This window comes from Epinephelus lanceolatus, chromosome 10 (genome assembly GCF_041903045.1).
Source record: "Epinephelus lanceolatus isolate andai-2023 chromosome 10, ASM4190304v1, whole genome shotgun sequence".
Classification (NCBI taxonomy): domain Eukaryota; kingdom Metazoa; phylum Chordata; class Actinopteri; order Perciformes; family Serranidae; genus Epinephelus; species Epinephelus lanceolatus.
Window position 1 is genome coordinate 8,864,805 of NC_135743.1, and position 14,380 is coordinate 8,879,184.

The 14,380-nt window shown below is 43.5% G+C and overlaps 1 protein-coding gene across 3 annotated transcripts in view; it reads right to left on the minus strand.

Annotated features, from left to right (window-relative positions):
• Positions 1 to 11,982, minus strand: part of rgl2 (ral guanine nucleotide dissociation stimulator-like 2) — a 44,657-nt gene extending 32,675 nt beyond the window's left edge. The window contains exons 1-2 of one of the 3 annotated variants that reach the window (XM_033640511.2): positions 11,692 to 11,982; positions 7,956 to 8,215 (exon numbers count right to left, since the gene is read on the minus strand). In XM_033640511.2, the coding sequence (XP_033496402.1) occupies positions 7,956 to 8,114 (159 nt within the window). In that variant the 5' untranslated portion in view covers positions 8,115 to 8,215; positions 11,692 to 11,982. The remainder of the gene's footprint in view (positions 1 to 7,955; positions 8,216 to 11,691) is intronic. The other 2 variants (XM_033640509.2, XM_033640512.2) reach the window with 2 other exon arrangements.
• Between the last annotated feature and the right edge of the window lie 2,398 nt (positions 11,983 to 14,380).

The following is a 14,380-nucleotide window of genomic DNA, read 5'->3' on the forward strand; positions in this document are numbered from 1 at the left end:
GAGTGAAAGTGATTAAAGCTCTCACTGATCACTCTTATATAAGAGTGATGAGTGAAAGTGATTAAAGCTCTCACTGATCACTTGTCTGGCCTGTGTGAACCTGTGGGCCTTTATCATAGACACAAAGAAAACTAGCCCTTTACCGAGTTTCTTTATTCCACACAGAGCTGGGATATTGAGATACTCCAGATAAAAGTATATTCGGTGGAGTGTGGATTGAGTTTGCCTTCTGAAACCAGGCTGAATCTGGGTCAGAGGAACCAGCCTTTTCCTGTGGAGGAACTTTTCAAAGCATAATAGATGTGTGTAATTTAGAGTTCAGCTGCCTCATAGGCTTTTGGATAAGCATCATGATTATAGGCCACTGTGGTGGGTGGCATGAGGCGGTTCTGGCGGATCCAAAAAAAGGACACTGCAGCTGTTATTTTGTTATTTTAAGGTTTAATCAAAACTAGCATTTATTTTTACCATATGTCCCATTGTTGTTGCCATATGTTGCCACTTTGTTTATGTTCTTTTGAAAGCGGGGATCTTCTCTCGCTGCCCTGAGCTCTCCTTTCTCTTAACGTCCCCCCACCCCCCAGCTTCGCGCAGGAAGTACATAATAAGTGGAGACAAACACAGGAAGCAGGATGGCTGTCGTGTTGTGAAGCTATTTTTCTTCCCCTCTCCTTCCATCACAGGCCGAGGCTACGTCAACCTCCCCTCTTGGACAACTACATCAGTTATTGGACGGCACCAGAAAAGCAGCAGGCAGGAAGCCGACTCTCCATTTTCTTCACCCCCCTGGTCTCAAAAACAACCAGCTCCAACCTTTTTCCTTAAATAAATCCATAAAGCTGGGCTTCCGCTTTGCCAAAACGCTTTGAACAAATACACACACCGCTGCCGTCCTTATTTACAACTCTACACAAGTCTTTCCACTGAATGGAGGGGGAGGGGGGGGTCATAAATACATCTTCTGAAGCTTTTTTTTTTAAAAAGATAACCATTGTTTTTTAGAGTAGTCCACAACCCAGACCCCTTCCTTCCTATCTTTCTCTTTGCTCCTCTTCTCACGCTTTCATCTATGTATCCCTTGGTGCCCGTTATCTGCTCTCTTTCAAGTAAAACTCTGTGGCATTCAGGTCAAAGCTGTTCTACTCCCCTTAAAGGGGAAAAAAATCTTCCCTGGGATGCTATTACGCTGTTAGATATCATCAGTCTGTGATGTTCTGCAAGTTAATTTGAAGGGAATACTCTTCAGTGTGCAAACTTTAATCTGGCTCCTCTAATTCTACTTCAGTGAGTAGGGATGGGTATCATTAGGATTTTATTGATACAGATGTCCATTCTAATACTGCTTATCGAGACAGATTCTTATCATTATGCTTATTGATACTACTCCCCATAGTTTGGCGCAAAAAAAGGATGGTAAGAGGTAACATTAACTGAAAATTTCAACAGTTATTTTCTAATTACTTTTTAGCCTATATAAAATGAGGGAAGAGCAGTTGCTATAAACAGGCACTGTGGCCCAAGGCAGTGCGGGTCGTCCAGTAATAGGATCAGCAGTTCGATCCCCGGCTCCTTCACGCTGCATGTTGAAATATCTCTGGGCAAGATACTGAACCCCAAATTGCTGTGACTGTGAATGAATGTTAATTCATTCTTAATGCTGCTTCACTACCAGAAGCTAAGCTTAAACAATATTACAAATTACCAAAGAACAATGGTCATTGAGCTTCTCAGAAGCTAAAGCCCCTTTAACACTGACAGATTTTCGGCGAATGTTGGGCCGTTTTGCCGGCAAGCTGTGAGTGTTTAGACACACAGGCCTCTAGTTTCGCAGACCGGGCGAGGCGGGGGCGCAGCGCACCTGCGCTTCGCCAACTGGGTGTGGCCAGGCGCATTTTGCAAGTTTGGCACACCTTGAGCGCTGGTGCAGCTACTCCTCTTTCCCACCTCCGTCCCTCCTACCTGAGCAAGTTGGAAAGAGGGAGGAGAGAAGGCGTGGAGTGGGTTTTACACACATCACACCAATCAAATGAGCCCCTCTCCTCGCCCTTAAATGCGCCGCGCGAAGGCGTAATGAGAGTTTACTCAATTCGCCATGGCAGAAGAGAGCAGCAGCGTCAGACGGCCAAACTTCTCCCAGGAGGAAACTGATGTTTTGGTCCGGGAGGTCCAAGCTCGCAGTGTCCGAATATACGGAACTGCGAGCAGACCTCCACGGGCTGATGATGCAAAGGTAGCCTGGGAGGAGGTCACCACAATTGTAAATCAATGTTGCGTTTCTTTTGTGCACGCGCTCTCTCTCTTTCTCTCTCGCAGTCTCACTCTGTTTCTTTTCTTTTGACTTTTCTAAGATGACAGATGCTGAATATATACTCCCTATCTGATGCTGTGGCTGTTTGTGGTTGGCTGAGAGGGATGTGAACTCATTAGTTTGCAACTGTGTTAATCAAATCAGGTTGGGTTTCCATTACGCGTGCCAAACGTGCCAAACGGTGCCAATCCCCTTTGATCTGACATCAGATGTGATGGGACAGTCGATATAGAGATACTTTTATGTGCTGATTGTAGATAGTTGCATTGAATAGTGTTTTTTGGGGTATTTATTGCATTGTTAATGTGCCTGATATTCTGGAAACCTGCCTGTGAGGTTTTGGTGATGTGTGTGCACTGTCCGCCGGTCAGCCAAACTTCCACTTACACCGGCTGCACTCCGCCTGCGCTGACAGTAGACCTGGCTTTTAGCGCACCTTTGGCGAAGCCTTTTGGCACAAAACTGTTACTGCGCCAAGCTGGATTTGTCGACACCTCCCCCGCAGTGCCAACACACCCATCTCAGCGCACCTTGGTCTGCCAAACTACCAAACCGAACGCGCCTCGGGTTGCGCTGCTTGAAACTAGCTCTGTGTGGGGTTCGCCACCCTGCACTGTGCCAGGAAACTAGAGCCCACAGAGCCGGATTGGCGAGTTGATCCGAGGTGCCCAATTTTCCGCCTCGTAGGGTAGTCATATTAGCGGAACCTTTTTGGTTTAAAAAGAACGAGGCGCCCTTCCGCAATGGGAGGGGCTGTTGATGACGCTGCACGTGTGACCCACTGGCGGTGGATAAACAGGAAACAGCTGATAGCAGGAATGAGCAGCTAGTAGCAAGAGGGAAACGCAAACCTGACAGACACTGTAAAGATGAGCAACTGGGGAGACAAGGAATTGCGCACCCTCCTTGTCCTCTCAAACGAAGAGGCCATTAACCGTGAGATGACGGGGACGGTGAAGAACGGGCCAACTTATGAGAGAATCGCCGAAGGACTGACCAGCCGCGGCTTCCCTCCCACGTCACTGTTTACGTCACACACTGAGCTACACGTTTTGTTACTTGCTCACGCCCCCCATTGCCCCGAAAATGGCACATTCTGTATGAACAAAAGTAGGCAGGCGACATTTTGCTGCACTGATTGGGCTTTCCTGCAAATTTGCACAATTCCTATTTAAAAAGGGCTTAACAGAAATAGACAACAAAGAAAATAACTTGAAAATGTGTTTAAATAGACCTCACGGTTCTTGGAACCCATCCCTATCAGTGAGTGATTTCAGTAGCTGATTACAGTTGATTACAGTAGCTAGCTAGCTAGCCAAAGTATGTGAACACTCAATTATTACACATTATTGCAAAACCATAGTCACAAATTTGCTGTTATAACTAAGGCTGCCCCTTTAAAGTCGGACATTCGTCTCTGGATTTGGCTGCAGAGTGAGCGCTCTTGACTTTCACACCACCCTTTCGAACAGGCGGCTGTAGACGTGATGCAGCTGCTGCATCTTTCCACAGCAAGGCTCTAAGATAACATAATCTCCTCTCTTCTGCTTGGATGTGGTGAATTCACAGCTCACATTTACTTAATACAACATAGTCTCTGGCTTTTGTTTGAATCTAGTGTCAGCAAAAAATGTTGCACACTTCCGACCGGTCGTTGGCACCATTAGCTTGTTTCCTATATTACGTTATTGCCTCTGTCACACTGAACATCCAGCTGAGCCCTGGTTAGACTTAAAAACTTTTATGGGGAAAAATATTTGTATTAAAGAGCTGAATGTGATTTGATTGACATAATTCTGAGCCCTTGTTGCAGCCATTTCCACCAGATATTGGAGCTTGGCTGCAGGGATTTGCACCTATTCAAACACAACATTAGCGTCACTGATGTTGGGCGATAAAGCCTGGCTCGGAGCACCATTATACTCTCACAGAACTGCTTGTAGGATGGTCGAATAGCTTCAGAGACCTCCTACCGCCTCACACCTTTTCGATGTCACAGTCGAGGGGGCTTCGATATCTGTGACTTCACACCCACTTCACAGAGATAAAAAAGGATTCAGGGTTTGAATTTTTCTTTCTAGCTCTCTCAACACAGTCAGACAGCACGTCGTATGTGCGAGATATTTTCTGACACAGCCTGGCCCTCACAGTTGGTGTTTCAGCTCATCGCAAAGGGGTTGGACGGGGTTGAGGTCAGGACTCTGTGCAGGCCAGTCAAGTTCCTCCACATAAAAATGGGCAAACCATGTCTGTATTGACCTGGCTTTGTGCACAGAAGCATTTTTACTTTACTGAACTGTTGCCACAAAGCTGGAAGCAAACACACAAACTAAATGTTCACTGTATGCTGTCATATGAAGATTTACCTTCATTTGAAATCAAGGGTACGGATGCAAACAGCTCCAGACAAACAGGAAACTAAAGTATGTGTAAACACATCAAAAAATTTCCTCTTCCCTCCTTGTGAAGACCACATCCGTAAATCATTCAAATGGACTCTTTTTTTTATGAAATGTGATCCCACTCAAGTGAACCATTTTATAACAGCTGGGCTTCTTATTCAAAAAGCCTTGTCACTGTATTTGCATTCAGTTCTATTGAGGCTACCTTTAGTACAGAAACATGATGCTGCCTTCTTTGTGTTGAATTTCTTGCTGTGTAATTGCTGTGTAGTATCGGTTATCTGTATTAACCATACATGTTTCAAGCTTGATTTTCACCTCAATCGTTGAAACCGAACCTGAACACACACTTTCTTTCTTTCACCTCGAAGCTTCATTGTTCACTCGAGGTTTGCACTTCATGCATTCTGACTCACACATCCAAGTTTCCCTCATTAAAGAATCAGCAAGTGGCCGTATTGGATTCCACTCGACAGACTGTCCTTGGAGACGGCCTGTGATACTGGATACTGTTTATGGGAAGAGCAGGTGTACAGCACATCGACCGGCCAGACCACCACATACATTATTTACTGCGAGCTGCCGCCATGTGACACAGGCACGGAGGAAGTCTGCTCATTCGGAAACAGAGTCAGTGCAACTTCTTTTTTTAGCAGCCAGGAGTTTCTTGAGGCCCAGTGTGAAGTAAAACCAGAAAGCCATGTTTAGGTCAAGTGTGGCTGTGGCAAGAGTTGGTCAGTAGGTCATCATGACTGAGGGGAAACGTTGTGTTTCCGATATAGCTATTGTTGTGGTTTTTAAGTTTTTTACCACATGACAAGAAATCCTCTGCTGTCGAATGTTCTCTGAAAGGCCTCAAAATAAAAGTCACAAGTTCAGCCATCTGAAGAGCTTCTGATAAGGCTCAACGAACCCCACTATCAAGTCACTAAACATTAACAGAGGTGAAAGATCATGGGAAATTCACCTCTGCCATGAACCTTTTCACTTCCTCAGTGTTAGTTCAACTTAAGTCCATATAACAGATGTTATCCTGGAGTCAGTGCATGTCAGTAACAAACTGCATACAAAGACACATATTTTTATGCATAAGAATGCAGAAAAAATGTCTTCAAAATACAATAAAATTAAAATAAAGACTAAAAGACTGAGTCTGCAGCCATGCTAGCTGCTCTGTGAGACACAGTAGTGCTTTGAGGTATTTGCTAACATCAACATACTAACATGCTCACACTGACCAAGTCATTGTATTGCACGTCACAAGTTAGTCTCAAGTCTTTGCACTCAAGTCCCAAATGAAGACAAGTCTCAAGTCCTAACCTTTGAGTTTAGTGTTCTAAACAAGTCATAATGTGCTCTTCACCGAATGTAATGCCATTTTAACAACAAGAGTTAGAAAATTAATCAACAAAAATCCTCAATGTTTTGTTAAAGTTTGTTAAAACAAGTGCTATTGGGGCGTCGGTGGCTTAGTGGTAGAGCAGGCGCCCCATGTACAAGGCTGTTACCGCAGTGGCCCAGGTTCGAGTCCAGCCTGTGGCCCTTTGCTGCATGTCTCTCTCTCTCTCTCTCTCTCCCCCCAAAAAAATATCTTAAAAAAACAAGTGCTATTGAACTTGCACATTCCTAGCGTGTAGCACTACTAACCAGTACCACAACAGAATACATTTTGTATATTTCTCTCCTGTCTTAATATATTCAACTCATCTGACATCATAAAAATGTCGAGAACTTTCACTTCCCCAATTCCCTAATTTGAAAGATTCTCACTTATCTCTCACTTAATGCAAAAAGATTTGGTGCAATAAGCTACGGCTTCAGACCTTCACCTTTTCGGTCAGCTTAACTTGCTTTGGTTTGTCACTGTTTCAGAAAGTAATGATTTATCATTGTTATTATTTTACTATTATTAATATTTCTTTTTTTACTTGTATATATTTGCTGTGAGTTAGAAAATGATCAGAATAAACTATACTACTACTACTACTGCTTTAGCCCAGTGTAGGCAACCTGTGGCTCCGGAGCCACATGCAGCTCTTTAGCCCCTCTCCAGTGGCTCCCTGTGGCTTTCACAAAAAAAAAAAAAAGGAAATTAATAGCAATAATAATGAAATTAATAATTAATAATCTACTTAACAGTGTGTGGACAGATTTGTTTGGATTCATCACTAATGCTGCAAAGCTAAAGTACCAGATTATTATTAATAGGCCACTGCAGAGGAGCCACGTTGTAGCAAAACATATCAATGAATGCTCATTTAGACCAGTTTGTAATGTTTATAGGCTGATTAAGACTTCATAGGCTGTGTTAGTGATATCTGAGTAGGACTCAAATATGTTTTGCTGCTCCAGACAGATTCTTTATCTTTTGTATAAAATGTGCTATATAAATAAAGTTAATACTATTATTTTCTGTAAGACTAGTGTTCCTAAGTGAAGTCACAAGTCGAGTGCTTTAGTCGAGTCTTTCGATTTTACAGTTGAGTTTTCAAATTTGTAACTCGAGTCCAAATCATGTGACTTGAGTCCCATACCTCTGCACAATGACAAGATGTTGATGCTGAGCAGGAATAGCCAAATGTAAACCATGTTCACCGCCTGAGTTTAGCTTGTTAGCGTGCTAACATTTGCTAATTAGCACTAAAGACAAAGACAGATGAAGCTGATGGGGATGCCATTAAATTTGCAGATATCTGGTCTGAGGGAGTTTTAGGTGAGTCAGAATTTTGCGATGATGTTGGCACTACAGGAATTTATTGAGTTTATAGAAAAATATCAGCAATTGGGTTGCCTTGGGGGAAGAGCACTAAACACACACACACACACACACACACACACACACACACCATCTTCAGTTCCCCCCTCTGTCTGAATCACACTGACGTTATGACCTGAGCGTTTTCTGAAAGCCAGCCGACCGCATCTGCTGTTTATTCAACAAACTGGTCGGCGAGCTCAGCTTGTGTGGTTTCACAGAGGACCGTCCTAATTGCTGTTAGCTGTGACGGCCAGGACAGTCATGACAAATAAAAAGTTCTCCTAATCCCCTCTCAGCTCCGTCACATTACTTTATTGTGTGAACAGAGGGAAAAACTAATAAAGTGGGTAGTAGGAGATTGTCAGCACTCAAACACCGCGACGGGCTCCACAGAACAAAGCTGTGAGAAATCTTCTCACTCTCTGTAACACACTCCAGTGACAAAATGATGGATGTGTTTCAATGAGGCAAAAGGAAAAACACTCACCTGTGAAGTTTCCAATTCATCGCAGCTGCTCCCCCTCCTCGATTGGTTGCTCGGGGTGCTGCTGTCAGGCGTTAAGGGCCGGTAGCCAATGAGAGGCACTTCGCTTGACTCCACCCCCGGCAGGTCACAGCCACCTGTTCGCATGTTACGGGGGAGCATGGTGCCGGGCAGCTGCCACAGACAGGAAGGATATAAGATGAGAAGTGGGTAATGGTCTCTTAGGCAGTCGTTCAAGCAAAAATCTTGAGAGTCTGTTGGGACTAAATAAGTGACAGCATGAATTAGTGCTCAAAATAATACAAAGTAACATCTGAAGCCTATTATACATTATATATATCCTTATAAACCACTCTAGGAAAGGACGAAAGAGTCCTCACAAAGACCAAGAGAGCACTGGCTTCCTGCATGCAAAATAATTAATATTAAAATACTGCTGAATTTTTATAACTCTCTGAATGGCTTAAGGCCAAAACCTATGTCTGATCCGTCGCTACTGTACATTACGAACTGTCCACACCTCTCAAATTATCTGGGTCAGGTCTGCTTCTGTCCTCAGGGTCAAAACTAAACAGAGAGAAGCTCAGGTTCTATCCAACACATATCTGCTCCAACTTTCTGTCCTTTAATTTGAGGCTTAAGACTTTTCTATCTGTCACTACCTTTTACTAAATTAACTTTAAATGAACTATTCACTCATATCTGACACAGCACTGCATTTCTCATTCCTCTGTTTACTGTTTCATTCAAGTATACCTCATATTTATCTTAAAGTTGCTTATTAGAATTTGTAATTTATGTCTTTTTATATCACCTTGTGTTCATTGTATATCTTGTCTTAAAGGGACAGGCTCACAATTTTCCAAGTCTGTATTAAAGCAGTAATTAGGTGCCCATATGAACATTGAAACAGGTCTTTCTTGTTACAATCATTCCTCCTGTTCATCATAGCAATTAAAAGATCCCTCTCCAATGTGCTTTCAATGTAAGTGACAGGGACAAAATCCACAGTCCTCGTTCTGTGTAATAAAACTTTATCTGAAGCTGATACGCTAAGCTTTAATATCTTTTTATGTCTCATGCATAGCACTTTAAATTGCCTTGTTGTTGAAAGGTACTATACAAGTAAAGTTTCCTTTCCTTAGTGGACAGGTTTCTAAACACTCCCACCGAGCAAGCAACGTCTGTGGACGTCCAAGTCTAGTTGATATCACGTCTGTGGACATGATATCAACTAGACTTGGACGTCCACAGACGTTGCTTGCTCAGTGGGCTGACACGTAGGTAGATTAAAGATGGAATGACTGAACTTTTTATGATCACATAACAGTCTAATTAGGGCAAAAAAAGGCTTGGGGCGGTATCGAGGTATTAAGGTACTGGGGTACTTGTGATGTTCAATACAATGAAAAATACGGCTGTTCCTCTTATTATTAAACTGATACAGAGATGCTGTATCGAGGTGATGTATTGCAGTGCATAACACGTACCACCAGAGGTCAGTCTAGACAGATGGTGACTATGGGGATAATGTTACAGGACTGCTAAAAGAAGACCCCCTGATTGGGGGTGTTTCCACATTTAACTTTATCTTGAGATGACAACTACAAAAATGAGTTTATTAGCCACATGATTTTATTCATCAGATCATCTCCATTGGTAGGTGGCCCAGGGGTAGAAACAGAACACGCTGATGGATTACATATCTGAGACTCTGCATGAATGACACCCCAGAATCAGGTCTAATCAGCTGGCCTGATTCTGGCTGCCAACACTGCCATCTATAGCCCCTTTTACACTGTCAGATTTTACGCGAATGTTGGGCCGTATTGCCGGACAGCTGTGAGCGTTTAGACACACAGAGCCGGATTGGCGTGTTGATCCAAGGTGCTCAATTTTCCACATCGTAGGGTAGACATATTTGCGGAACCCTTTTAGTTTAAACAGACCGAGGCGGCCTTCCGCAACGGGAGGGGCTGTTGAAGACTTGTGGGAGGAGCTGCTGATGACGCTGCACGTGCGAGCCACTGGCGTTGGATAAACAGGAAACAGCTGATAGCAGGAATTAGTGAGCAGCTAGTAGCAAGAGGGAAACGCAAACCCGACAGACACTGTAAAGACGAGCAACTGGGGAGACAAGGAATTGCGCGCCCTCCTTGTCCTCACAAACAAAGAGGCCATTAACCGTCAAATGATGGGGACGGTGAAGGACGGGCCGACTTATGAGAGAATCGCCGAAGGACTGACCAGCCACGGCTTCCCTCCCACATCACTGTTTACGTCACATGATGAGCTACACGCTTTGTTACTTGCTCACGCCCCCCATTGCCCCGAAAAAGGCGCATTATGTATAAACAAAAGTAGGTAGGCGGCATTTTGCTGCACTCCCCAATTTTGTTTTTATACTGCCAATGCTGAAAAAAGACTGATTGGGCTTTCCTGCAAATTTGTGCAATTCCTATCTAAAAAGGGCTAATGTGTACTCCAAACCATCTAAAGATCAACATCAACAATTTTGGCAATTGTAATAGAAACAGTACAGCCACCTCTGAGTGCAAATTCAACACATTTTAAGTGAAACTAACACACTACAGTGAGTTAATGGCAGCTTGGAGGCCATTTCGTGGTTAATTTGTTTAACACATTCATCATGCCCCACAGCAGGTCAGGATTTGCATTGCAATCCCTCCTTCCATTTCCCTTTCCCCGCATTGGTATTTGGATTGCCAGGAAGATAGACATCTAGTAAACAATGTTTCAGGAAGAGAGTTGTAGGAGAGACAGAGAGATGGAGAGGCTGATACAGTATAAGCACTATGGAAATGAGAACTATAGATTCTGACAGTTGTGCTAATAGTGCAGTGCATGTAAATAAATGAAGTGTACGATGAAGTTTCTTTTGACTTCCTTGCGAGCAGATTGGCAGAATGGCTGTCAGGCGGCTGCTGTAACTGAAAGTCCATCGAATCAATCCCCTAAGGAGCGTGCTGACACTTCAATCCTGGTGCAAATTTCCTCTCAAGAACCCCCCGTCGACTCTCGCAGCTCTGGATAAGTAAGAGCAGGAGCTAAAAAGCCTCGAGTGTGATAGAAAAATGTGTTGGCACTCCCAACTTTCCATTGTGCTTTTGTCTTGGACTCCTGCAGCTCTGTGGCATTTGTGCAACACTTAATCTCTCCTACAGTGACCACTTGTAATTTCACTAGTTGTAATCATGTTTAAGAGTCTACTTTGCAGTCTGTATGAGAGAGGGAAAGACACATGCAGGCTTGCAGGGGAAACAAGTCATAAACAGTGTGGCTCATGCCCTGACCAACGGCCTTGCAGAGGTCTGAATGCCTGCTATTCACTGGCTCTGACCAAAGCAAACAGCCCACATATGACTGAGGTGATACTCTACAGTTGTAACTAGGTTACAGTCAAGTCACACCCCATAATGCTCATTTTTCTGCTTTATGCCGCCATAGGGTGGTGCTACAGTTATGCTCAGTCCTAATGATAGCTTCTGTCACAATGTAGGCTGGCTGATGAGAATAATGCCTGCCAGTGTGAGGGCTGTAAAAGTTTGTGCGTGCCGACACTCCTATTAAAACACATACACACAGTGACAACTGGTGACACTTGCTTCCTATTTATGAGTCACTCAATAACATGAAGGCCCCTGGAAATTTAAACAAGTATGCGATAGACTGAAGCAAATAGAGGAAGAGAAATGAGGGAAGCTGTAAATCAACTTACTTATAGCCAAGTGTCATTCGCAGGATGTGCGTTATCCAACCGTGGGGAGCTGGATTCAGGCAGCATTGGGTGACAGCCGGGTGCTGCTGGATCCGTGGCCGGCTCAGCTGAGGAGAGTCGCGCCCATCTGTACCACCGTCACCAACGACAACGACGAGGGAGTCTCCGTCCAGCCGCCTCGCCCCCACCCTCTGTCTCTCCCCTCTATCAGTGTCCCCACACCGCTCGTCGGTCCAGCCTTCAGCAGCTGATAGCGCACTTTAGCCAAGCTGCAAACTCCCTCCGTCCCCTCCTCCTCTCCTCCTCCTCCTCCTCCCCCTCTGTGTCTCTCTGACGTCGCAGTTCCTGTATGTTGTGCGCTCAGCGCTTTGGCAACAGCTCCGTCTCTCTGGGTGGTACACAGTGTGAGGATATTGTACACCGCACCGGCTTCAATGCACCGCTCCTCCGGGGAAGTGTGACTTCAGGGACTGAGTGGGGGAACAATTCCAGCATGGACGCATTTCCGCACGGTTGGCTCGCGCGTACGCACGCACGTAGACTACACACGCGCGCATTTGTGTTGCCAGTGATGATCTTTAAACCTGTAACCTCTTCACCTCATATAACCTAATCCTGACCTACTATAACCATAAATCCAAAAGCACAGAGGTTAACTTTATAACTTTATTCTAATAAACTTTGTTCCAACTTGTCACCAAACCTTAAATATCTCACAGGCTAACTTTTTATAATCACATAGCAGTCTCATTAGAACAAAAAAGGCCTGGGTGTTGTCAAAGTATTGAGGTACCAGGGTATTCACAAATCTTAAAGGTGTGATGTTTAATACAATGAAAAATACAGATGCTCCTCTTTTTATTAAAGTGATACAGCGATGCTGTATTGAGGCAATGTATTGTAGTGCACAACGCACGCCACCAGAGGTCAGTCTCTACTGGTGGAAAAGGCAACTGAGCTTAGAAAGATGGTGACTATGGGGATAACGTTACAGGACCACCTTTACCTTGAGATGATGACTACAAAAGCAGCTTGATTTTATTTATCAGGTCAGAGGGGAACAATCCCAGCATGGATGCATTTCCGCACGAGCGGCTCGCACATATGCACCCACTTAGGCTACACGTGCGCACATTGATGGTCCTTAAACCTGTAACCTCTTCACCTCATATAACGATAAATCCCAAAGCACAAATGTTAACTTGATAACTTTATTCTATTAAACTTTGTTCCAGCTTAATGCCACCAAAACTTAAAATATCTCATAGGTGTAGTTTCAGGAGGAGGACATATATTTCAATGAAATTAAAGACATTTCTGCCATTCAGTGATGCAGAAAAATCACCAGGAGGCAGGAAATTAAGTGTTTGATGCTCGTATTTCCTGTAATATTTTACATTTGTCTGAAATGGGCCAGTCTGCAAAATTAGTACTTTTACTTTTGGTACTTTGAGTACATTTTTTCCACTTTATTTATCAGTTTTCACATTTAAGACAACAATACAGGAAAAAACATTTTTTCTTTTTTTTCCCCTCTGGGAGCAGTCAGATAAAATCTAGTATGAAATAATAATGCGCCCCCATTTTAAGGGAAACAACAGCAATAGACAAAGAGTGTGTATGTGTGCCTGTGATTTAGAGTTAAGATTCTACAGCAGATGTTGAGAACCAACAGTACTACAACCTCACAGCTGTTCAAACAGATATGTAATAAAAGGTTGCCATACACTGCTAACACTGTCCTTATGTCCTCGTAAAGCAAACCTTATCTTTTCTAGCTTCAACAATTGTAGTGTCCCTTTGGCCCAGTCTTTAAAAGGGGGGGGGGGGGGGGGGGGGTCGCCTGCTTCGAATTAAGTAACGTAAGTCCTCTGGATAAAAGGGTTACATATTAATTAACTTTAATAATAATAAACTTTATTTATATCGCACATTTTATACAAGAAATACAGCACAAGGTACTTTACAATAAGGGCAGACATTGAATATAAGCATAACCAATACAACTTGACTGAACCTTAGGGAGATGATAGTCTTCACACTGAATACCAAAAATTGCTGTAAGAGGATTTGGATCAATTGTTCTTCCAAGCATTTTGGAAAGGGCTTCAAAAATGGAGAACCGCTAAACTGAGAGACCCGGGCAAGACCAGAATGTATGAGCATGTGCTGCAGGTGAGGGGTACATCTTTAAGGGTACTTTGAGTATATTCTGATGCTACTGCTCATGTTCTTTTCCTTAAATCACATTTTTAATGCAGGATTTTTATTTGTGTGAGAGAATTTCTACACTGTGGTGTTGCTTCTTTTGCTTAAGTAAAGATCTGTGTGCTTCCTCCACCGCTGCATAACTTATCCAGGTCCTTCATCCATACTCAAGGTATCAAATATTTCTACTTAATGCCACTTTTTTATGCCACTACACTTGAGAACAAAAAGCACTGTACTTTTTACTCCTCTTATCTGACAGCTTTACAGCAATCACTGGTTACTTTGCAAGACATACTTTATGCACAAAAAAGATGAGCAACATTTTATATCATGTAATGCATTGTTATGGATGTAATTACATAAAATAAAGCTCAAATTAGCAACACCTTGGAACGCCCAGTAACTCAGTAGGTAGGACCTTCGCCATGCACAAAGGCAGCGTCCTCGCTACAGCAGCCATGGGTTCGATTCTAGCCCA